Below are 25,926 nucleotides of genomic sequence, written 5' to 3'. Positions count from 1 at the left end.
AGCCTTCCTGACAGATGCCTGTCAAGCCTCTGCTTAAAGACCTCCAAAGAAGGAAACTCCACCACACTCCTTGGCAGCAAATTCCACTGCCGAACAACTCTTACTGTCAGGAAGTTCTTCCTAATGTTTAGGTGGTATCTTCTTTCTTGTAGTTTGAATCCATTGTGCTGTGTCCGCTTCTCTGGAGCAGCAGAAAACAACCTTTCTCCCTCCTCTATATGACATCCTTTTATATCATAGCTGCCAAGTTTTCCCTTTTCTCACGAGGAAGCCTATTCAGCATAAGGGAATTTCCCTTAAAAAAGGGATAACTTGGCAGCTATGTTTTATATATTTGAACATGGCTATCATATGACCCCTTAACCCCTTCTCTTCTCCAGGCCAAAATATGCCCATCTCCGTAAGCCGTTCCTCATAAGGCATCATAGTTAGGTAGACATCTATATCTATATCTCTATATCTTGATATTGATATAGATATATAACTATGTATATGTATAGTCACCAGGGACTCAGCTACATTGGTTAAAAAAGGGGTTTAAAATGCATTATAACACTGTGACACCAGATGGCGCTGTAGAGCTCCATCTTTAGACAACGTGATTTCTCCTTATGAGGTTTACAACGCATTTTCCTGAAACGTTTTTTTAATGTTTCTAGATCCAGCTCAGATCTGCCCCAAACATTAATTAAAATGGGTGCCATATATAAGGAGTGCACGCCCTATAATAGGAGCAGTACAGTAATACATGCTCAAGTGTTTTAATGCAGAGCAGACACATAGAAGTGGAGTGTAAATATTTCGCTTCCAATAGTGAAGATGGTAGGGGGTTAAAGGGGGGTCTTACGAACAAGGTCTTATCACCCCCCCCCCACCATTCTATTCTGCAAGAAGTTCTCACCTGGTCATCATTGCCTTCTGGGGGGCTCCTCTTTACAACCTCTGAGTACTGAGGCTCAGTAAGTGCCTCCTCCGTTGGCATCATGGAGGTAGCTGCAGTGGAGAACATAAGACATTTACTCCATGGGGTCACTCACACCTGCCTCAAAGGTTCAGGTAGTAGCCGTGTTGGTCTGACGGAGTCGAAATAAATAAATAAAAATAAAAATAAAAAAATTGTCCATTAGCACCTTAGAGACCAACCAAGTTTGTTCTTGGTATAAGCTTTCGTGTGCATGCATACTTCTTCAGGTACACTGAAATAGAAGTCACCAGACCCTGATATATAGTGGAAGGGTGGGGTGTAGGGTTGCCAGACTCAATAGAGGACAGGACTTCTGTGCCTTTAATTGCCTTGTTCTCTTTTGAGTCTGGAAACCTTAAAGAGAAACCAGCAGACCCTTTACTTGGAAATTAAACAAAGGGCCTGCTGGTTTCTCTTTAAGGTTTCCAGACTCAAAAGAGAGCAGAAGTCCTGTCCTCTATTGAGTCTGGCAACCCTAGTGGGGTGGAGTATTTCTCAGAAGGGTAGTAGGAGATGGGTGGATGACTCAATGGGTATGGTAAACCTGTTGACGACTGTTAACGACTGCAATTAGTCGTAGGGAAAAAGCAAGGGATAGGATGCAGATGACCAAAAATAGCTTTAGCATATGTAATGAGATATTTAGCATTTTTAGCATTTTTAGTGTACAGTGGACCCTCTGGATATGAACTTAATTCATTCCGGGGGTCCTTACCTACCCCAAAAAAGTCCACAACATGAGGTGCCGCTTCTGCGCATGCGCGCGACACTTCCGGGTTTGCAACCCCAAAATTATGATACCCAAAGGTGTGCATGCACACGCAAGCTTATACCCAGAACAAACTTGGTTGGTCTCTAAGGTGGTACTGGACAATTTTTTTATTTTATTTATTTATTACGACTGCCTCTAAGGGTACAGAACCATGTATTGGAACCCTAAACCCCCACAGAAAGGTACTCAAGTTTCAGAGATAAACTGTGGGGGGCAGGATGGCCATCCCAATGGATCATAGAATCATAGAATTGGAAGAGACCACAAGGGCCATCCAGTCCAACCCCCTGCCAAGCAGGAAACACCATCAAAGCCTTCCTGACAGATGCCTGTCAAGCCTCTGCTTAAAGACCTCCAAAGAAGGAAACTCCACCACACTCCTTGGCAGCAAATTCCACTGCCGAACAACTCTTACTGTCAGGAAGTTCTTCCTAATGTTTAGGTGGTATCTTCTTTCTTGTAGTTTGAATCCATTGTGCTGTGTCCGCTTCTCTGGAGCAGCAGAAAACAACCTTTCTCCCTCCTCTATATGACATCCTTTTATATCATAGCTGCCAAGTTTTCCCTTTTCTCACGAGGAAGCCTATTCAGCATAAGGGAATTTCCCTTAAAAAAGGGATAACTTGGCAGCTATGTTTTATATATTTGAACATGGCTATCATATGACCCCTTAACCCCTTCTCTTCTCCAGGCCAAAATATGCCCATCTCCGTAAGCCGTTCCTCATAAGGCATCATTTCCAGGCCTTTGACCATTTTGGTTGCCCTCCTCTGGACACGTTCCAGCTTGTCAGTATCCTTCTTGAACTGTGGTGCCCAGAACTGGACACAGTACTCCAGGTGAGGTCTGACCAGAGCAGAATACAGAATACAGAATACCTCCCTTGATCTAGATGCTATACTCCTATTGATGCTGCCCAGAATTGCATTGGCTTTTTTAGCTGATGCTTTGGTTGGTTCCCTCAAGACTTTCCTTCTGCTCTTACAAAAAGATTCCTACCTCTGTTGGGCGGCATCTTTCTTCTTTTCTTCCAGGTCTTTATCCCAAATCCAGCCAAGAGGAGCAAAATTATAAAGAAAATGATGAGAAAACTCCAGCTCCCACTCCAATGCAGTCCGAATGGTTTGCCACCTGTAAAGATTGGATAAATAATAGGTTTTTGTTGTCGTTGTTATTGTTTTAAATAAGGTGCAAGATATTGGAAGACCACCAAAATGTTGGGCAATACGTGTTCTGAAGGGAGAACCCATGGCTTATTGGTGGGTTGCAGGGACAAGGGTCTCAGCCAGAGCTATGCTCAAACAGCTTCTTGAAAGCCTCCACTTATCTGATGGGATCAGAGCTATCTCAGCACTATAGAAACTTATTTCTGTAGACAACTACAGCCACAAGAAAGCCACATATATTTTTCCTTTTTATGTTTGTATTTGTGTATTTTGTGCTGCATTGTGTTGTATTTTGTTTATGGTTTTATTATGTGTTATTATCAAATGCAATAAATTTTTTTAAAGAAAGGAAGAAAGATCTTTGCCTAAAATGGAAAGAAGAAGTAGTTCCAACGGGAAAAGAATGGTTACAGAAAATAATGGAATGTGCAGAAATGGCGAAACTTATCAGAAGAAGTAGAAATCAAGACAACAAACTTTTTATTATTATTAAGGAACAAAAATGCTTTATTGAATGTTCACAAACAAATTGCAAACAGGTCATTAAGACATTAGCAGGACTACTGTGAAAACTTTCAGTTTTTAAAACAGATATAGAGGAATAAATAGTATATTGCGGGGTAAAATAGTTTCACCCAGTGGTCGTCTATTCCTGATCACTTCACCTGGTTCCTATTTCTGTCCTTGCTGCTTTCTCATTATTATATGTACTTGGAGATTATTATTATTACTACTACTACTATTATGTGGTTTATAAGATGTGCTGAGAGTGCTCGAACGGCTGTGAAATCCTTTCATTGTTAGAGAACTCAATTCATTGCCAAAGCTGCTGTTTTCCATGGAAAGAAAACCCATATGTCGTAATCCCCAAATGTTTTCTCATGCCAGATGTTGGCTTGATGGCTGCCAATGAACGACCTTCTTTCTGCTCTGAGAAAGCAAGCTCAAATAATGGTTAGTCCCAATGCATTTTAGACTTGGAGACAAAAACACAGCTGAGTCTGTGAAGTGGAAAAGAAGTTGAATGTTTTGGACTTTGTAGGGAAATCTGTCCCACAGCTAGCTTGTTGGGCTACACTATCTCTGGATTTAATAGAACAACAATAAAATTTATTGTGAAGACCAAGCCTTTACACAAATATCTACACAACAATATTAAAATTCATTGCATGCAGCCCCAGCAGTGACCTCATCCCACAAAACAAAAAGAAGGTACAACAAAAATGAATTATGGAGACGTTAAAGGGATCTTTTCCTTGGCAGCCAAAAATGTTTCCCTAGCTTTCATGGCCTTAATCACATAGACCACTACCACGTGGGAAATCTGTGGGTTGGCATCAACTAATAAAAATTTTATGCGATCTTCGGGGTTATTTATTGAATTGGGTATGATTTGCAGAATCCCACCTCTAAAGCTCGAGTAAAGAGGACAGCTAAGAAGGTAATGTATAAGGTCCTCTTTAGTTCTCATGGGGCAAGGGCACAGGCGGTCCTCTACTAGAATTATGGCAAATCTGCCAGCCAAGTATGCGGTAGGTGTTGTTTGAAGCCGAGCCATAGTAAAAGCTCTCTGAAGACTGGGATCAGAAAGTAGTTGGCACAAACTTTAACTGCTTTTTAGCCGGGGAAACCAAACTCTGGGTTTAATATATACGTATCCAGGGAGACTTTCAGATAACCACTGTTATAAATGTGCTTTTAACTATAATGCCGTTATCTGGATGATAAGAGCCACATAAATTACGGTGCAGACAAAGAGCCCTGTGTTTAAAGTGTCTGTTATAGCTTTTGAAGCTTGTGAAAGCTGCAATTTTCGGATGATAAAATGCAGCTGGAGAGGGGATTCTTTTCCCACAAGTTTCTCTGTTAAAAAATGTCCACAAGGCTTAAACGGAGAGATACTGGACCACCTGTCCATATTTTTGGGTGGGGGGGAATATGGGAAAATGTTGTAAGGTAAAAAGGAAGGAAGGAAGGCAGGACGGAAGGTAGGTAGGTAGGTCCTGGTGTTCTTGTTAAAGTCGCCAGATAATTTTAAATCACCAGAGAATGCACTTTCTAACATGCAATTTTAGTAACAATGATTGTTTTAAAATTACAGTCGTACCTTGGAAGTTGAACAGAATCCGTTCCGGAAGTCCATTTGACATCCAAAACTTTCGGAAACCAAAGTGCGGCTTCTGAAGCTCCTGTAGCCAATCAGAAGCCACGGAAGTCGCGTTGGATGTTCAGGTTCCAAAAATCGTTCAAAAACAGGAACATTCACTTCCTGGTTTCGATTGTTCGGGAGCCAAGGCATTTGAGATTCAAGGCACTACTGTACTGGTTTTAGTTTTATCTGAAAATTTTATGTAACTTGCTTTTGAGGGCTGCTTTTAAAAGTATGTTTTAATGAATATTCTAGATTCCTTTGTAAACCACTAGCATAAAGAGAGAGAGAGAAGAAACGGATAAGACAACACCCTGAACTCCACCTCTTGGCTTTCGGCAGGAATCGTGCCATCGTCCCCAACTGACCTCGGCTTCCACCTCCTTCTCAGTTCTGTGTGGCCTTCTTGAATCCAATTGTAGGTTTATTGATTTGTTTGTTAGAACTCTGTTAGAATTTTGAAAGCTAGTTATGAGGACTGATTCCTAAGTTTGCACCGGTTCATGAATCTCTCCAGATTTCCATTTGAAAAATTTAAAATCTTTCCATTTCGTTAAGGCTCATTTTGAAATTAACACGGAAGGAAAGTGTTACACCCCAGTCTACTACCCAGCTGATGCATAATGAGGAAGGGGAGGAGGGCAAATAACTGCTCAGCTTACACAGTGCTTTAGTCGCTTTTAAAGATTAACTTAATGGTTTTTTAATTAAGTGGTTTCTGCAGTTTTCTAAATAAAATGGAGAGTTGCTCACCTTCAGTTTGGCAGATGTGCTGCAAGTTGAAGGAGATGCTTTTCTGATCAGCTGGATTGGTGACCAGGCAGGTGATGTTGGGATCTGAGGAGTTGAGCTTCCAGAACAAGTGGAGATCCTTGCCATTGCCAGAGAGGTGGTATGACTTTGAACCATCTCCGAAGTCTCTCAAGGCGTCCCCTCTTTCCCAGGAGATGTTGATTTCCCCCTTTTCAGCCACCTGACACTGCAGGGTCACGTTACAGCCATCTGGGCTGTTGGAGACAATTTGGGAGAGGATTTTTGGTTCTGGGACTGGTTCTGTGGAAAAACAGATAAAAAGCTCATGCGTTTCCCAGCACAATTCAAAGTGTTGCTGCTGACCTTTAAAGCCCTAAACGGCCTCAGCCTTGTAAACCTGAAGGAGCATCTCCACCCCCATCATTTAGCCCAGACACTGAGGTTCAGCTCCAAGGGTCTTCTGGCGGTTCCCTCACTGCGAGAAGCGAAGTTACAGGGAACCAGGCAGAGGGCCTTCTCGGTAGTGGCGCCCACCCTTTGGAACGTGCCCCCCCATCAAATGTCAAGGAAATGAACAACTATCTGACTTTTAGAAGACATGTGAAGGTAGCTCTGTTTTGGGTAAGCTTTTAATGTTTTAGCGTGTTTTTAATATTCTGTTTGGAGCCGCCCAAAGTGGCTGGGAATAAATTATTATAATATTATTGTTATTATTTATTTAATCATTATTAATTATTTAATTCATTATTCTTATTATTGTTATTGTTATCTGTGCCCACCACGGGTGTCAGCGACTGCCCAGCAACAACACTGCTGAATGAGAAAAAGACTGGCTCCTTTTCCAGGCTCTATTGCACAATAAATAGACACAGGTGAATAAAGAACTACTTACCATACACAGAGAGGTGGAAGGTGTAATCTTCATACTGTGCAGAAATAAACCTCACTTTAATGGAATATTTCCCACTGTCATCCATTTCCAAGTCTTTGATCCTCAGGGTGGTCTCATTGGCCATCTCCAATCTTGAACCAAACCTGTCCCTTGGATTGAGCCTCTGCAGTTTTCCTTCCATCAATTCAGCCAGCTGAATTCCCGAACCATTTCTCCCCTGGAAATCCCACTCAATCTTTTTCAGTGTTTTCTCGGGGGGAATACTTACAGGGAGCAACACAGAGCCTCCCAGGATCCCATTCAGCCTCTCCCTCTCCTGGTGAGGATTCTGCACTCTGAAACTTGCAGTACCTTAAAAAGTTCAGGGAGGTGGAAAAGAAGGGAGGAAAAGGGAGAAACAAAGTCAAAGAAAGGGACAATGGATGGAAAAGTCTGTCAGAATCATTGATTTAAAGCTTTGCTTTTAATGTGTGGATTTATTTGTTATTTTTACATAACAAAATGTATAAACCACTTGATTTTAAATTAAACCAGGGCTGGCCAACTCCCAATAGACTGTGATCTACTCACAGAGTTAAAAACTGGCAGTGATCTACCCCCTTTTGGGGGTTAAGTTGTTAAGCTTTTTTTAGGGAAGAGGAAAGCCCTGTTTTTTTGGGTGCAGGCAATGTTGTAAGCTATTTTACAGAGGAGGAAAGCCCCATTTTTTAGGAGGGCACTATCTACCCATAGATCACTATCTACCTGTTGGACATGCCTGAATTAAACAAACAAACAACCTGCCAAAAAGGACAAAACTTAAAAACAGGTGTTTTAAAACTTCAAGATATAATTAAAACAAAGACTTAAGCTAATAGCAGTTTTAAAAAGATTTCTGGAATGTAGTATTTCATGAAACTGAGAATATAAATAATCAATATATAGAAATGGATTGTGTTATGCAGTTTCTCAAACAGCAATAAAAATATGAGAAGTAAAGTGTTGATCAGTCAACTTTTAAAGGAAGGCAAAGTGAAGAACTATCTGTTTTTGGAGGATTTAGAAGAAGCTACACCAGAATACTGGTATATTAAATGGTTGAGGAGACAGCTTCAATTGAAAGGGTGATCAATAAATTGAAATTGCCTGGGAGGGCTAAACAGAGGGTACGTTTTGGATTAGAATAGTTTAATTCTGCAATATATATGAACAGAAGAGTGAGCGATGTAATGCCACCATCTCGGTCTGTGACTTTGTGGAACTCATTATAGTTTAATTGATTGATTAATTAATTGTAATTTACTGTACACCCTTCACTCTAAGGTCCCAGGGTGACTTGTTATGATTCTCTGTATTTCATTCCTACACAATGATTAAAACACATTATTAACATTAAAACATAATATTGCACAATATCTTTTGTGATTTCTGCTTGTCTAATAATTTCAGGAACTGACCTTTACTCAAGCTTTTAAGTTATGCTCTTTGTATGTCTCTGTGGATAAAAAGACAACAACAATAAAAAAGGTTTCTGAATCCTGGGAGCCCCTGCCCTCGATTAAAGCACATGCCCTCGATTAAAGCACAAATTCTGTATGTCTGGTTAGAATTGCCTGGACGGAAAGGTTTTAAGCAGGCGCCACAAAGAGCGCATTTAGGAGGCAAGGAGTTCCAATGTGCAGGGGCTGCTACAATAAAAGACTGATTTCATGCAGGTGTGAAATGAATATTATGTGGCACTTGTAAGCAGTGCCAATTCCAGAGCATATATGGGTTCAAATCAAGTGGTCAGCTGTTGAGGGCTTTTTGTACCAGTAGTAATGCCTTAAATTTAGCCCTGCAACAGACCGCCAGCCAATGCAGATCTCTGAGGAGATGTGTTAAATGGGGTCAAGGTCTCACTCACACCAATAATTATGCAGCAGCTTCCTGCACTAACTGGGGCTGGAGAGCCTCTCTCCTCTCCGCAAACCTTCCCACCGCCTGCTGTCTTGTCAACCCGAGAGCAGAAGATGGAGAAATCTGCACTGTTCGGCTGCTCCAAGCGACGGCCAAGCCTGTCATTTGGGCGTTGTGGTCAGAGAGTAGCCTACTTGTGGCTGCCGAGAGGTGGTGGCCTTCAGGCGCGAGAGGGAGGGGTGAGAAACCAGAAGAGGCCTCAGGGTCTCAGCCTTGCTCAGCAGCCCCGCGGTTGGCTTTGCAGAAGCGATAGTTAGGATCTTTGCAGCTACACCATAGCCGTCTGCACTTGGGGAACTTTTTGGTTCACCACAAAGAGGGGAAGGGGGGCCTGGGGGTTCTGCCTTCTGACTGCTTTGCAAAAGGATGATATTTACTGCCTTACATATATATTCTTGAATAGAGCAAAATTACCTGCTTACTTTTATTATTTTCTATATCTGTAACCTTATAAGAAATGTGCACTGCTATTTTAAGTTGTATGTTTTACACCTTTTAAATAAATCCTTGAAAAGGAATATTGTTTGGACCTTGAGTGCTTGTCCAGGATGGGGTAACTAGTCCAGTCCCTTAACCAATTGGTTGCATACTAACTGAGTGTTAGGCTGCACAAGTGAGTGGGGCTGGTTTTCAGTAGAGAAACCAAACCAGTTGAATTTCTGCCTGCTTCATAAGGAGTAGCCAGAGGCTTGCAACCTAGTAACAAGGCGGAGAGCTATCCCTTTTAGACTCTCTGGCCAGGTGCGAGTAAGAAAGGGTGGTGGTAGCGAACTACTGAGAATTGTTTTGACTACGGTTCACAAGAGACATGCCGAGTTGTGTGCTCCCCACCAGCTGCCCAAGTCAGGAGATTGGCTGGGAGGGGCAAGTAGGAGCCCCCGTTCATTACAAGCATCATACTCCATCTTCAACCTTGAGATAAACTGAAGCCCAATACTCTGTCTGGGGATCCAGTAGCCCAGCGTTACGCCCGGAGAGAGCAGTGCTTTAGTGGTGAGAAAGGGAAAGTTCTCAGCACATGCCCAGGGGCACTTTTCACAGAGTTCTTAATGATTGTGATCGGCTGGAATTTTGAAGCTGTACATCAGCCCTGGAAAGTGAAGGGAAGTTTTGAAAGTGGAGCCAGAGAAAGAAGAGGGGGGCCTGGTCAGCTTAAGGCAGGGATGGGAAACTTTGATCAACCTGAGGACCACAGGTCAGTGGTGGGCGAGAAGAGAGGCAAAACAGTCTGGAGAATGAATGTGAATCTGGCCCTTGCAAACCAGGGAGTTTCTCTACACACAAAGCAGGTCTGGGAATGGGTGTGACATGCAGAGAGGGCCATGGGGCCTGGGGGAAATGCATTTTTCTCCATCTCTGGTGAAGACAGAGGGCAGGAACTCCAAGTGTCTTGTAAGGAGATAGGCTACCTCTCATTTTGGCACTAGAGCTGGACTGTTGGCATCTCTCCCAGTTTTTACAATTCCATGATTCTGTGTATTGGCAGACTCTGCTAAGGAGGAGGTCTTAGCAGCTGGAGGTCGGGGCTGGCTGCCAGCGCTAGTTCCTAACCACCCCTCTCATCTCCATAAACACCCCCACCTTCCTCTTTTAGGCACACAGAGACAGGAGAAGCTGCTCAATTTTCTCCTTCTAAAAATGCTCAATCTCTCATCACTTTGTACAGCTTTCAGTCCCATCCTCTGAATGGATTTACGATGAACGATCCACGTCTGTGTATCTTAAAGAGGAATCCTCCACGCAGCAGGCGAAAGGGGGCTGCGAATGGCTCCAAAAGAAGCCTGGAGCTCTTTCTTCTGACTCTTCTGTCTTTGCTTTCTTCTCTGACTGGTAAGTCCTCCAAGGCTTGATAAGGTGATATGTGGGGGGTTTTGCAGGGAAAATCGTTTATGTAGAAGGGCTCTCTGTCTGCTGAAGCGGCCTCACAATGCCGCCATGGTTCTGTTATTTGGTACCGGTACCATCTAAACTAAGCTACAATACGAGCAGAGCGTAAACAACGGAGGAGATGAAGCCAGGAGACTCGCTGTGCTGTAAAGGATGGATGCAGAGGCCGCCGACTGAAATCGTTTGAAACAGTACGCAGCGCCGTCTTAAGGGTACCCAACGCTGTGGTGCAGAAATTCCTTCAGCGCCACCCACCCCCCGTTTCCCTCCTGGCGGGCAAGCTGGAGGGCGGCTCCGGTGGGGACGAGGCTCCGGGCACTGGGCGGCTGTGGCATGGCGGAGGCAGGCAAAGGCTGTGTGGAAGGCACTGCCGGCGGGGGTGGAGGAGGCGGGCAGCAGTTGGAGGGCGCTCCGCCAGCAGGGAGGAGGCTCCGGGCGCTGCGTGACATGGCGGAGGGCAGCGAGCTGTTGCCGGGAGGTGCCGCATCTAGCCTCGCCTCTTCCTTGGTGCCCTCCAGAACTTGGCGCCGTGGTTCCCTGCGCCACTGCCCCCTATGGCAAGACGCCCTTGGCAGTACGACTTCCTTCTCAAGCAAGTGCATTTTAGGGTTGGAATACAGTGTGATGCCTCGGTTATCTTCCTCTCAAAATGGAGGTGGAGGGATTGAATCTTCTTTGCAGGAAATTTCATTTCGGTTTTAGCCGGGGAAAGCTGGTCCCGCAAGCGATTCTTCAAAGATTCCGTCCTGGGTTAATTCTTGAAGGCAAATATCTGGCTGCTTTGTGTTCAAAAAGGCAGGTTGCAATGATGCTTCTGCAGTCTGACAAAGCACCTTTCAGAATTGAATAAGGATATCCAATGCACTCTGAGTGGGTCTCCTCTTACACTTGAACTAAAAGCTGCAGTTAGTGCAGGAAGCTGCTGCATAATTACTGATGTGAGTGAGACCCTGACCCCATTTAAAACCTCTCCTCAGAGATCTGCATTGGCTGGCGGTCTGCTGCAGGGCTAAATTTAAGGCATAAAAGCCCTCAACAGCTGACCAGTTTATTTGAAGGATCACCTTAACCCATATATGCTCTGGAATTGGCACTACTTACAAGTGCCACATAATATTCATTTCACACCTGCATGAGATCAATCTTTTATTGTAGCAGCTCCTGCACATTGGAACCCCTTGCCTCCTAAATGCGCTCTTTGTGGCGCCTGCTTAAAACCTTTCCGTCCAGGCTATTCTAACCAGACATACAGAATTTGGCATGTGCTTTAATCGAGGGTGAGGGCTCCCAGGATTCAGAAACCATTTTATTTGGTTTTTATCCACAGAAACATACCAAGAGCATAATTTGAAAGCTTGAGTAAAGGTCTGTTCCTGAAATTAATAGGCAAACAAAATCACAAAGCTTTAAATCAGTGGTTCTGAGAGACTTTTCCGAGCATTGTCCCTTTCTTTGACTTTTTTTCTCCCTTTTCCTTCCTTCCTTTTCCACCTCCCTGAACTTTTAAAGGTACTGCAAGTTTCAGAGTGCAGAATCCTCACCAGGAGAGGGAGAGGCTGAATGGGATCCTGGGAGGCTCTCTGTTGCTCCCTGTAGATATTCCACCTATGGGAACACTGAAGACTATCGACTGGTATTTCCAGGGGGGGAATGGTTTGGGAATTCAGCTGGCTGAATTGAGGGAAGGAGAACTGCAGAGGAGCAATCCAAGGGACAGGTTTGGGCCAAGATTGGAGATGGTCAATGAGACCACCCTGAGGATCAAAGACTTGGAAATGGATGACAGTGGCAAATATTCCATTAGAGTGAAGTTTACTTCGGCACAGTATAAAGATTACAACTTCCACCTCTCTGTGTATGGTAAGTAGCTCTTTATTCATTGTATTCACACTGTATTCACTTTCTTTGTTCCATCCCAGACACTGGACCTCAGTGTCTGGGCTGGACGATGGGGGTGGAAATGCTCCTTCAGGTATACTGGGCCGAGGCCGTTTAGGGCTTTAAAGGTCAGCAGCAACACTTTGAATTGTGCTGGGAAACGTATGAGCTTTTTATCTGTTTTTCCACAGAACCAGTCCCAGAACCAAAAATCCTCTCCCAAATTGTCTCCAACAGCCCAGATGGCTGTAATGTGACCCTGCAGTGTGAGGTGCCTGGAAAGGGGGAAATCAACATCTCCTGGAAAAGAGGGGATGCCTTGAGAGACTTAGAAGATGGATCAAAGTCATACCACCTCTCTGGCAATGACAAAGATCTCCACTTGTTCTGGAAACTTAACTCCTCAGATCCCAACATCACCTGCCTGGTCACCAATCCAGCTGATCAGAAAAGCATCTCCTTCAACTTGCAGCACATCTGCCAAACTGAAGGTGAGCAACTCTCTATTTTATTTAGAAAACTGCAGAAACCACTTAATTAAAAAACCATTAAGTTAATCTTTAACAGTGCCTTGTTGTTGTTGTTTAGTCTAGTCGTGTCCGACTCTTCGTGACCCCATGGACCAGAGCACGCCAGGCACTCCTGTCTTCCACTGCCACCTGCAGTTTGGTCAAACTCATGTTCGTAGCTTCGAGAACACTGTCCAAGAGAACAGTGTCTTAACAGTGCCTAAAACACTGTATAAGCTGAGCAGTTATTTGCCCTCCTCCCCTTCCTCATTACGCATTAGCTGGGTAGTAGACTTGGGTGCTGAACACCCAACACTTCCCTTCTGTGTTAATTTCAAAATGAGCCTTAACGAAATGGAAAATTTTAAATTTAAATTTTTCAAATGGAAATCTAGAGAGATTCATGAATTGGTGCAAACTTAGGAATCGGTCCTCATAACTAGCTTTCAAAATTCTAACAGAGTTCTACCAAACAAATAAATAAACCTACAATTGGATTTAAGAAGTCCACAAAGAACTGAGAAGGAGGTGGAAGCCTAGGTCAGTTGAGGACGATGGCACGATTCCTGCCAAAAGCCAACAGGTGAAGTTTAGGGCATTGTCTTATCCGTTCTCTCTCTCTTTATGCTTGTGGCTTACTGAGGAATCTAGAATATTCATTAAAACATAACAATGAATTTTATTAGTACAGTCGCAGACCAGCATCAACACGCACAATATCACAGATCATAAAACATATCAGAAATACAAAGGACAGTACGAATATGACAAGGATTTAAATATAAAAATTAAAATTAATTATTAGCGTATCCCCTGTAGTTAACATTTAGGGGTTTGATCATTATGGGATACCACTTGCATCCTGCGATTGATTGCAGACACACAGAATTTGGCTACATTTAATGTGGTCTCGGGATTCTTGTCTTCTACAGAAGTTTTAAACTATGGTGTTCGGATTCTTTCATGGACTTTTGCAAAACAGGTGTAATAAAAGTCAAAACGTCAAAAGTCAAACGTATATCCTCATAGGGACCCAGGTGGCGCTGTGGTTAAACCACTGAGCCTAGGGCTTGCTGATCAGAAGGTCGGCGGTTCGAATCCCTGTGACGGGGTGAGCTCCCGTTGCTTGGTCCCAGCTCCTGCCAACCTAGCAGTTTGAAAGCACGTCAAAATGCAAGTAGATAAATAGGAACCGCTACAGCAGGAAGGTAAACGGCGTTTCCATGTACTGCTCTGTTTTGCCAGAAGCGGCTTTGTCATGCTGGCCACATGATCTGGAAGCTAAACTCCGGCTCCCTCGACCAATAATGTGAGATGAGCGTGCAACCCCAGAGTCGGTCACGACTGGACCCTAATGGTCAGGGGTCCCTTTACCTTTACCTATATCCTCATAAAAACGACAACATAATAGTACATGTGAAGCAGTTTCTACTTCCATTGAGCCACAAGGGCAGACCCGTGCTGTATATAGTTTACCCTCAAATCTGCCCTGCAATAAGGCAGAAGGGAGAACATTAAATCTAACAAGGGTAAAAGACCGTCTGTATTTGGGTATCTGAAGACCTGACAGGTAGTTAGCTGGAGAGAAACCTCTCCCATAGTCCCTTATTGCTGAATGTTTGATCATTTCACTCATGTGGCATTGTAATTTTACGTCCCAGGTACGCTGGCGAATTATAGTCCTAGCTTTCTCAATGCCTGCCGCTATCAGGGTCTGCTGTGGGGTCCCCAAGCCTTTCAGCTTTTCAAGCAATGTAGCTTTCCATTTAGATTGGTAGGTGTCTAATAAGGTTAAGGGTGCCAACCCGACCGGCAAGAAAATAAGCTTTAACCAATTATGGATCTTCAATATCCATATCTGAGCACTGACAGGGATTTGTCCAACCTCCAAATGGACCGCTATGTTAGATACACAAGGGGGGATCCCTAGCAGACAACGAAAAAGCTTAGTCTGAAATGCCTCTAAGAGAGTAAGGTTTTTAAAGCTGCAGATCTGGGATCCATATAACAATTGTGATAGTATTTTTGCAGCAAAGACCTGGGAGGCTGCCGGTATGTGTTGGCCCCCTTTCCCGAAGGAAAATCTTATTAGCGCTTTGGTAGATCTTTCTGCATTTGCAATAGTATTTTTAATCTGATGGCGCCAAGAGCCCCTTTCCTGGAAAGTTATACCCAGGTATTTAAAGGATGCTACCTGTTCTATTGAGCGATTGTCAATTCTCCATTTTTGCCTCCTCCTTTTTTTAGAGAACACCATGACTTTGGATTTGTTATAGTTAATTGTTAACTGTTTGACACTGCAGTATTTGGTAAGAGATCTCAGAAGTTTTCTGAATCCAACACAAGAAAAAGAAATTAAAACTGCGTCATCCGCATATAGAAGGACCGGGAGGGGCGTACCAGCCAATTTGGGGGGATGGGCATTTTCTTTCTCCATATTTTCTACTAAAGAGGTTGATATAGAAGTTAAATAGGGTAGGCGCAAGGACACACACTTGTCTGACCCCCTGGTGGGTTTGGATTTCTTTGGATAGATGGCCCTATCGGTCACACCTTACCCGAATCTGAGTATTTTCATATAGACTGCGGATGAGATACAGTAAGCGTCTGTTTATATTTAAAACGCTTAGCTTTTCCCAAAGTCTATCCCTCGATATTAAATCAAAAGCAGATTTGAAGTCTATAAAGGCTGCATATAGGGAACCTCCTTTTCTTAATGCATATTTCTCTACAAGGTGTTGGAGAACAAGGCCCTGGTCTAAGGTTGACCGATTTGCCCTAAAACCAGCTTGTGCTTCTGAAAGAATGTGATCTCATTCCATCCAGTCCACTAGTTTGTCACATACGTGGTGTTATGTACTGAGCTGAATCCTAGAACAATAGGATTCAGAATCAGCAGTCTGATTGGTCCGCAGGAGCTACCCAATCCAACTCCAGGTGGAAGTGAATCTGCAACCTGATTGGCCTGCAGGAGCAGCCAATCAGGCGGCTGGCAGAAGTGAATCTGCAACCTGATTGGCCTGTAGGAGCAGCCAATCAGGCAGAAGTCAATCCACAACTTGATTGGCCCACAGGTGTAGCCCTGAAGTAGCCAATCACGCAAGGCCCATTGTGTAAATAATGTATATATGCAGATGGTTTTGGGAAAAGAGCCTTTCTTCTCTTCTTCTCCTTGATGACTATGAGCTGAATAAAGAGCATGAAATTCACTCTCGACTTCGAGTATATTTCACGTGGGCAGCGTACAATTTACTAATAATACTTAGGAGGCTGATTGGCCTGTAATTTGCCGGATCTGATCTGCTCCCTTTCTTAAATAATGGGATGATGATTGCTAATCCCCAGTCCTCAGGGATAGTGGCCGATTGATCTCTGCTAGTAAACAGGGCAGCTAACACAGGGGCCCACCATTCAACATTAGCCTTGAGGAGTTCTGGTGAAATATTGTCTGCGCCGGGGGCTCCAGGTTTAAGAGATTGGATAAGCCTATAGATCTCTTCAGTTGTTACTGGGGGCCATTCAGTGCTAATATCACTCGGAGCCGGGGGCAGGGCCAGCAGATGTTGATTTGATGTATATAAAGATAGGAAGTGAGCCTCCCATGCCCCAACAGATATGGTATATCCCAGGCATGGCCAACAGGTAGATCGGGATCTACCGGTAGATCCCCAGGACGTTTCTGGTAGAACGAGGGTAGAGGGGGGAGGGGTGTGTGTGAGTTTGCTCACAGAGGAATTTTCCCCCTGTCCCTGTCTCTTTGAGCCACTGGGAGCCAGAGAGAGAGAGAGAGAGAGAGAGAGAGAGAGAGAGAGAGAGAGAGGCGGATGGGTTCCTCTAGCTGAGGGGGTGGGGGAGAGAGAGAGGGAGGGAGAGAGAGAGGGAGGGAGGTGGATGGGTGCCCCTAGCTGAGGGGGTGGGGGAGAAAGAGAGAGCAACGTTCAAACATGACAGATGAGCACCTTAAGGATTCCCTGAAGCTGGCCCTGACACAGTACTCGTCTGATATTGAACAGTTGGTTACCAAAATGGTGATGCAGGTGTCACACTAACAATGGATGAAGGCATGTATTTTTTAAGAAATCTTGATAGGTAGGTTAATGGAGTGGGTAAAGGAGTTTGTGCGACGTACAGTTTTGTGAGTGCTTTTATGCAATTCTCTCCCAAGAAATCTCTAAGTTTCTGTTGTCCCTTGTCCCCCGTAAGAAAAGTATTTGGGCAGTGCTCCCCCCAAAAAGGTTACCAAATCTGGTCACCCCCCTTTCCTTCTCCCTAAAAAAAGCTCAACAACTTTGAGCTGAACCCCCCAAAATGGGGGTAGATCACCGCCAGATTTTGATTCTGAAAGTAGATCACAGTCTCTTGGGAGTTGGCCACCCCTGGTATATTCAATTTCAATTGGGGAGTCTTGCCAGCTTTTCGTGACTATTTTCCCAAAACTGGCTGAGTCTTTCCTTCGAGAGGCCTCTAATAAACACTGCCACTCCCCCCTTTGGGCCTGAAGCTTTTTCTTTTTAATCAAAGCTTTATCATTACGCTTGGCTTCAAACCATTCCTCGGGAAGCAAGGGTAAGTTCGCTGATGTATAATTTTAATTAAAACATACTTTTAAAAGCAAACCTGAAAGCAAATTTCATAAAATTTTGAGATAGAAATCAAATCAGTAATTTTAAAACAATTATTCTTACTAAAATCACATGTTTAAAGGTTTTCTTTTTTCTTTTACTTTTAAATTTCTATTATTAAAGTATATATATATATATATATATATATATATATATATATATATATAATGTATAAATCTTCAACAAAAAACAATTCAAAATCCAAATATCAAGATTACTCTGAATCTCCTGACTTCCATCCCTTCCATGGGTTCTAATGGTAATATTTGCAACAGCATATCAATATTTATCCAGATTTTTATCCTTACTTTCCATTACTTTGCAAGTCTGGTTAAAATTCTGCCAATGTTTTGACCTGCTTGCAGTGGTCTTGTAAATAAATTATAAACTTTTCCCATTCTTTTTTAAAGTTCTTGACTTCTTGATTTCTGAGCTCGTAATTTTGCGATTTTGGCATAGTTAACATAAAACCTCATTCCTGTCCAAAATCCTGGATCTTTTCCAACACCTTCGGTAGAGACTTTTTGGGGTCCTCTACCGTAACCACAAGGTCATCTGCAAATGCTTTTTTAATTTATATGCTTTATTTCCTACCATTATTCCTCTAATAGTTTCATCTGATCTTATCTTTCTCACCAGCTGAGGGAGTTTTCTTAACCAGTTCCCCTTTGGTGAATTTTTCAGCTAAAACTCCAATATACATGTTTTTTTTATTTTTTACCCCGCAATATTATTCTTATTCCTCTATATCTGTTTTTAAAACTGCAAATCTTAATCTATTTGCAATTTGTAATTATTCAATAAACCATTTCCATTCCTTAATAAAAGTTTGTTGTCTTGATTTCTAATTCTTCCATCAGAACGCTCATCGGAACTTCTTCTTCCCATTTTTGGGCATATATCTTTCTTGCAGCTGTAGCTGCATACATAAATAAGTTTCTGTATTGCTTAGGTAGCTCTGATCCCATCAGATACGTGGAGACTTTGAAGAAGCTGTTTGTGCACAGCTCTAGCTGAGACCTTTGTTCCTGCAACATGGGTGCTCCACCAATGAGCTGTGGGTTCTCCCTTCGGAGCATGTATTGCCCAAGATTTTGGTGGTCTTCCAATATCTTACACCTTTTTTTTAAAAAAAACCAACATAACCCTATTATTTTTCCTGTCTTTACAGGTGACTGTCAACTCACATTTGTGGTGGAACTTTTGACGTGGAGTATTCTCATCATTTTCTTTGTAATTTTGCTCCTCTTGGCTGGATTTGGGATAAAGACCTGGAAGACAAGAAGGACGATGCCCACCAACAAAGGTAGGAAACTTAGTCTTGAGGGAACAGACCAAAGCATCCGTTAATATGACCATCCTGCCTCCCACAGCTTATCTCTGTGAAACCTGAGTCCCTTTCAGTGGGAGTTTAGGGTTCCTATGCATGGTTCTGTATCTGTCAGAGACCAGGCTGAGGAGTGCAGCTCTGATGAGGAATAGTGGGAGCCTCCCCCTCCCCGTGCTCCTGACCAGGATTCTGAAGCTGCCCAGGAACAGTGGAGCAGTATAGATTTGGAACAGTGGTTTGCAGAGGGGCATAGTTCTGAAGACAAAAGTTAGGAAGAACTGGGGGTTGAACAGCAAAGTGAAGAACAGATGGGAGAGAGCTAACAGACTCTTTCTCGCTGGAAAGTGTTCAGCCTATCAGTCCAAGATCACATAGAGCAGATAAGATGGCTACAGAAAAAGCACGATGGTTGCGAGATCAGGTTGTAAGACAGAAGTGACTAGGGGGGAAGTGGGTGGAATCCTTAACTGGGAACACCTTCATCTGAGAATGGAAGCTTTGTTCTTTTGCTGTGATCATTAAAGACTCTTTAAATTGTAAGGGACTCTTTTCTCTTTGTCCTGCTTATCTACGGCCAAAGGGGGGGGGGAGCCGGGTCCCCAGAGCCTGACAGTACCCTTAGAAGCAAGTGTTGGTGACCCCATGGAGTAAATGTCTTACCTTCCCCTCTGCAGCTGCCTCCATGATGGCAACGGAGGAGGCACTTCTTGAGCCTCAGTACTCATAGATTGTAAAGAGGAGCCCCCCGGAAGGCAATGATGAGCAGGTGAGAACTTCTTGCAGAATAGAATGGTGGGGGTGATGCAAATTGAGCTGGTGATGGAGATGGTTATGGCAATCACAGTGGTGGTGGTGATATGACGTTGTTCATTAGACCCCCTTTAATTTTTTAAAAATTATATTTATTGACATTTTCAACTTAAAATTTACATTCACATTACCATCTTACATCATATCATAAACAACCATCAAAAAAGAAAGAAAAAAGAAAGAAAAAAGAACAAGAAAAAAATTACAAAAAAGGCAAAAAGCAAAACAGGAAAAAAGAAAGGAAAAAGACAAAGCAAAAAGAAAAATCCAACTAATATTCCTGACTCTATTCTAATTGTGACTTCCTCACTCCTCCCTTTCCGAGTCTAATGCAACCTCTATTTGGCAATTTTTCATTTTTCATTATTTACCAATTACAAACATCTCCGTTTTATTCTTATTCTAATACCATATATAAAAATTATTTTTACCACATAATAAATTTCTTTTTACTCTAAATATTCCCTTTAGCCTTTTATTTATTCACTAAAATTATTCTAACTTATACAATTCATATTCTAGCATCTCACTTAACTCCATGAATTCTACAATCTTCCCTCCTTCACCCTGTGACCAGTCCCCAGAAATCCTGAACCAACTCCTGTGTACAATCCAAGTCTAAGCCATTTTATTAGTCCCTCATTTACACTCCATCTCAACCCACTCCATCTCTTACCCACTCCAGCCCAACTTCTTCCACCCAGCACCCCCTCTGCCAACCCCCCACTGGTTTCTTCTTTTTCTTGTCTCGCCATTTAAAAAGTCCTTCGCCTGGATCTTGCCTCCCTTCTCTCACTAAGGAGGTTTGGATCCAGGTCACTTTCTTCGGCACTGCTTGGTTGTTGTTACCAGGGACCTGCCCTCCCTCTCTCACTGAGAGAAGCAGCTCCTGGAAATCTATGTCCAATATAGCTCTTTTATTGTAACGAAGGTCCCGTGCATCCTCTCCCACCGGTTGCACATCGTTCAAAGTATAGAGCTCCTCTTGATCCTCTTCTTCTAATAAGTTCAGATTCTGATCCTCCAAAATTTCCTGCTGTGCCTCTAAGCTGACAGTTGGGGAGAACTGGTGCAGGGGTTCAATCAGTAACTTTGTAAGTCTTCGATACTCCTTTACTCCCATCGCAACTTCTTGAATTTTTCCCCAGACACTTTGTAGCTCATTCTCCCACATCTTGCCAGATTGTTTTGTCTATCTATATCCTTTGTCTTCTCAGGTTACAATATGGCGAATAGGCTGTTGTGTCAGAGACGGAATCAAAGCTAAGTTGGCCCAAGCCTCCAAGTTCCCATCACAGGGCTGCCGGAGAGCTCGTTAAAAATCAGTCCAAATTTTTGCAGAAATCCACGTAATAAATCCTTCATCTCCCCTTGGCTCCGCTACCCCGGGGAGGGATACAATTTTTCCTTTTAGCAAAGTTCAAAGTCCCGTTCCAGTGCTATGGCTGCAGGCTTGTCAATTGCATCTTATTCCCTCGGTAGGGGGAACGACCTCCGTTTACTTTAAAATTCCCCTCCAAAGTCCAAATTCATTCCAAATTTTTGAAGAATCTTTGTTACTCACGATCTAATTCTTAATTTGAAGGTATCTGGTGCTCTGAAGCGATGGCTTAGGGCTTCACTCCACTGAGGTAGCGAATGGATCCAAGGCTCCGTCCCGGACTGACTGCTCTCGGAGCTCAAACGTCAAGCTGCCGGGCATCAGCCAGGACTTAGGGAGCACCGCTGGATCTTCACGACCCCCGAAAGCCAAATCGGGGGGTTTTCCGGGTGGCCACATCGCCCAGGCGGCTCACCCCTTCCTCGGCGGGGCCAGGGTTCCCAGAGATCGAGAAACCCATACCGAGCGCTAATGGAAGGGAAATATTTACACTCCACTTCTATGTGTCTGCTCTGCATTAAAACACTTGAGCATGTATTACTGTACTTTTCATATGATAGGGCGTACACTCATTATATATGGCACCCATTTTAATTAATCTTTTGGGCAGATCTGAGCTAGATCTAGAAACATTTTAAAAAGTTTCAGGAGAATGCGTTGTAAACCTCATTAGGAGAAATCACATTGCTGAAAGGAGGAGGAGGAAATGCTATTTTCAGTAGTGTGATTAAGGAAACGGTGTTTCCGTGGGCTCTTGTTTCCGTCATGGTGTTCCATTGCACCAGAAGCGGTTTAGTCATGCTGGCCCCATGACCCAGGAAGCTGTCTGTGGACAAACACCAGCTCCCTCGGCCTGAAATGAATCTATCCCCAATTTTCATCCCAACCATTCCCTTGGCTTTCCTCATCTGACTAGTTTCTTCATCATCATCTGTTCATGTTTGATTCCCCAAAGGGTTTTGCCTTTACAGTCCAACTTGCATCAGTTTAGCCATTATCAAATTAATTTTCTTATGTATTTAGCAAGTTTTTAGCAAGCCTTTGATGACACGCCAGAAAAATAGCAGTCCCACAGTCCCCATAATAGTCCCACATAGAAGAGGGTCTTGAGACTTCTGCCAGTACATGTGGCAACCATCTTTGGCCTTTCCTCTATACATGCAAACTTTTTGCTCCTTACATGGGCAGCCCTACATAGGGAAGTTTTTTCTTTCTTACTTACTGTTTATTGCTTTATTGTGTTTTTATATATGTTGGAAGCCACTCAGAGTGACTGCGGCAACCCAGTCAGACAGACAGGGTATAAAGAGTAAAATGATGATGATGATGTTGAAATAGGACATCCTTACAGTATTTTCATCGGAGAAATGTTGGGATTCCAAGTCTTACGGTAAGTAGGTCCTTGTGCCTCTTGCACCCTCTAGTGGCAGATTGATCACAGTGGGACAACAGACCAGGGCAGCTTCATATAGAGAAAGGCACGTGCAAAAAATTAAGGTGGACGTTCTGCTTCCTTTCCAATCAGTGCATGGCCTGTAACTTCTTGCTGAAACTCTCCAACTTTTCATCCCACTTTTGTTGCATTACAGAGTTGCCCCTCTAGATGGCAGTGATGTGTTAACATTTTGGAAGCACCACCGAGTATCTAGCGGGAAAGATGGCAACCCAGAGATGTATTGCTGTGATCTCTCTATCCATGGAGGACTCTTGGGACTCAGCTACACAGCAGCAAATAAAACGTTTTAAGTGTGTTTTACGTGCAATATACAATGTGATGCTAGATGGCAATGGTGAGTCTTAAGGTTTCCTGGGCTTTGAAGACACTCGAACTCAGGACGCAAGGGAGAAACGTGCTAAGAAGAAGGCACGCTTGGCAAATCCACACCATGACCAACTCCCACCCAGAAACCAATGTCTGTACTATGGAAGGACGTGTGGATCCAGAATTGGCCTCCAGTGTCACTTACGGACTGATTGTTTAAACCATGTTTATGGAAGACAGTCTTACTCGGCTACAAGTGATAGAAGAAGAAGAAGAAGAAGAAGAAGAAGAAGAAGAAGAAGAAGAGGAATGTAAAATTGAATGTATTTTTTAAAACTGCTTTTTCTAAAAAAGCATTTTCAGAATGTTTTTTATATGTGTTTAGATTCCACCTAGGTGTCTATGTTGCCATCTGTCTGCCTTGAAAGAAAATGAAGTGTTCCTCTGGGGATGAAGCCGATCCACTGTGTTTGCAGCACCAAAGTGACCTCCCTGTGGGGCAAGCCTGACCCCCCCCCCTTCTTGGCCTTGCTGATGTGGCCCAAAGGAAAGCAGAGCAATAAATTTGGCAACATACTGGCTGCAGGAGTTGCCAGAAGGAGGTGTACAGGGCACCACCCAACCGTCTTAGGGACTCCACTCTGCATTTGTATAGGCTTTTCTTGTCCTGAAGATCTCCTGGCATAAAATAAATGATATATCAGTCTCTGCCAAGTCTGAACTCCCAAGGGAAACATGACCACTCGGCAGAGATTAGATGTTGCCTCCATCTTGTTCAGTATTGTATGCCCTGGAAATGGAGGCGGGGGCGGAAATGCGGAAATGTTAAATTTGCAGTACGTTATGCTTTGAAAGAAAATTTCATGGAAATGATTTTATAAATGGTATCTGACGCTGAGTAAGCTAGCAAGAATGTACAGATCAGTCAGGTATGTGCTGGAAATGGCAAGGGAATTCCCACCTCCAACTGTGCCAGACTATGTTTTACACAATGGATTTTCTTCCCAAACTGAATTGACTCAGGATCAAATCAAAGAACAGCTATTACCTTCATAATGACTGTGAAACTTCTCTTTGCCCCGTGGAATGTAACAGGGAGGGGATGAGAAGAGGCCAGGAGCAGCTGGCCAGGTACTCCAATTTCTACCTCTGGACCCCTCCTTTTGGTGATGTATCAATGACATATTAGTGATCTTTAGGGGTGTACCTTGGTGGTGGGATGCCAATAAAAAGGGAAGACCCCCTTTGTTCGGGGTCTCCATCTTGCTTCACCTTGTGTCGTGACAGTATTTCTCTTTAATAAAGGCCAAGCCTACTGGCTGCTGTTTTGCTCTGATATTCTAAATTTATAACAAAATCAATTGCAAATCCATATAAAGAGATTACTCTAAAGCTCAAGACTCTCCCCCCATGGGTCCTAAAGTCAACATTTACAACTGCATATCATTCTGTTATCCATGTTTTTTATACATCTGAATTATCCATAGTCTTTGTTACCTTGCAAGTGAGATTAAAACACTGCTCATGTTTTCATCTGCTTACAGTTCCAAAATGGCTGCAGTGCAACTTCTGGTGCGGCAGCCATTTTGGAATAGGGAAGAGCAGCATCAAAAGTAGCTTTTGAGCATGCTCCGCCCAGTTCCAAAATGGCAGCAGCGTTACTTCCGGTCCAGTCCCTTATTTCTCAGGCCCGAACTTGGCAGCTATGTTTGGAGAAGGAACTGTCAGTTTCTAGTTTCCATTTCCCAGTATTTACTTTTGTCTGAGCCCTCTGTTGTCCCCTCCCCCTGTATCTCCATACATTGGCCCCTGTGCACGCATCGTGAACATTTCTATTTATTTAGATTAAGGATCGGGGGTGATGATGCGCCCTGGGACCCAGAGAACTACTTTTAAAATCCTGACCAGGGCGGGGGGTCAAAAAAGCCCCACAGCCCTGTAGCAACAGACAGGCCCAGACAGAAGGAGGGGGATCATATGGGCCACTTGGTGCGGGCCTCCGAATCCAATGGGGGCCTCGGTCAGCATATTCACAATCAGTAAAATGAAAAAAAGTAACAAAAGGGTTAAAAACAGGGTCACATTATCTACCTGGCCCTGGCCTCTGTCTGGCCCTGCAAGGGCCTGACAACAGAAGGTGCGTTCTGAAGCAACCGAGTTGCTCAGTTCCATAAAAAAACCCCAGGAAGTGGCAAGGGGAAGGTAGGGGATTGTAAATTGAGGGGGTTGGAATTGGGCACTGCAAATATCTGAGGACTTAAACTGGGGAGAGAAAGTGCATGGTTGTTGTTTTTTAAAAAAGACGCAGAGGGTTGCATTCAGTCGTGGTATATGTGAAATGGAGGGTAATTGCCCCCCTTCAGATCCCCCTGAGCCTCAGAGTCCCCCTGAGTCGAAGCGAGATACTGTGGAGAGGGCAGGTTTCATCCCTGTGCCCCCCCTGTTCTGACCCATTACGTATCCCTGCCCTCGATTCGCCACCCCCCCCCACCTCTACTTGGCCTAGTCTGGAAAGCGGCCTAGTCTGCAAAGCCGAGGTGAGATATTGTGGAGAGGGCAGGTTTCATCCCTGTGTCTCCCCCCCACACCCTGTTCTGACCCATTATGTATCCCTGCCTTCTATTCATTGGACCTTGTTGCTGGAAAAGGCCTGTTTTCAGCTGAAACAAAATAAAAATATTCCTTCCAGCAGCACCTTAAAGACCAACTAAGGTGCTGCTGGAAGGAATTTTTTTATTTTGTTTTGACTACGTCAGACGTTGTGGCTAATCCCTTTGACTGGCCCCATGTGTCCCGATCCATGATCTATTCTGTTTGTGTGTTCCCCCTCTCCGTGACCGGCGTATCTCATGACGTTTTGAAGGATGTTATTTATTTTTGTCTTGTGGTTATTTGGTGGGGGGTTTTTTGGGGGGGGGGGTAGTGTTGCTAAATTGTAAAGTAAAAACCCCTTGCCGTGTAGGGGCCTACATAAATCAAAGGCTGTGCTGCGGCCTATGCCACCCCCCCCCCAAGGCAGGCCCCAACCTCCACTTGGCAATGTTGGTTTTTTGGTGGTTTTTTTTGGGGGGGGGGTAGTGGTGCTAAATGGTAAAGTAAAAACCCCTTGTCGT

At 43.7% G+C, this 25,926-nt stretch overlaps 2 protein-coding genes across 4 annotated transcripts; one reads left to right on the top strand and one right to left on the bottom strand.

Annotated features, from left to right (window-relative positions):
- Positions 1-449: 449 nt before the first annotated feature.
- On the bottom strand, positions 450-8,451 carry LOC118079422 (SLAM family member 5). Its single transcript, XM_060269754.2, has 5 exons — positions 8,133-8,451; positions 6,697-7,047; positions 5,805-6,104; positions 2,736-2,867; positions 450-993 (listed from the first exon to the last, which is right to left on the bottom strand). Exons 2-5 carry the CDS (start codon positions 6,875-6,877, stop codon positions 689-691), a joined length of 918 nt encoding a protein of 305 aa, XP_060125737.2. The 5' UTR covers positions 6,878-7,047; positions 8,133-8,451; the 3' UTR covers positions 450-688.
- LOC132591362 (SLAM family member 9) lies at positions 6,104-24,084 on the top strand. 3 transcript variants are annotated; one of them, XM_060269749.2, is made up of 7 exons: positions 6,104-6,425; positions 10,301-10,464; positions 12,031-12,381; positions 12,591-12,890; positions 18,702-18,836; positions 19,535-19,626; positions 22,641-24,084. In XM_060269749.2, the coding sequence occupies exons 2-6, from the start codon at positions 10,332-10,334 to the stop codon at positions 19,585-19,587; spliced, it is 972 nt and encodes a 323-aa protein (XP_060125732.1). In that variant the 5' UTR covers positions 6,104-6,425; positions 10,301-10,331; the 3' UTR covers positions 19,588-19,626; positions 22,641-24,084. The 3 variants fall into 3 exon arrangements, with proteins under 3 accessions (XP_060125732.1, XP_060125731.1, XP_060125733.1); XM_060269748.2 differs by lacking the exon at positions 6,104-6,425 and having other exon boundaries at positions 10,227-10,464; XM_060269750.2 differs by lacking the exons at positions 6,104-6,425; positions 22,641-24,084 and adding an exon at positions 22,312-22,599 and having other exon boundaries at positions 10,227-10,464.
- The last annotated feature ends 1,842 nt before the right edge of the window (positions 24,085-25,926 follow it).

This window comes from Zootoca vivipara, chromosome 16 (assembly GCF_965207765.1).
Source record: "Zootoca vivipara chromosome 16, rZooViv2.hap1.1, whole genome shotgun sequence".
Taxonomy (NCBI): domain Eukaryota; kingdom Metazoa; phylum Chordata; class Lepidosauria; order Squamata; family Lacertidae; genus Zootoca; species Zootoca vivipara.
The sequence above is the reverse complement of the archived record's forward strand: the minus strand, read 5'-3'. Positions and strand labels throughout refer to the sequence as shown.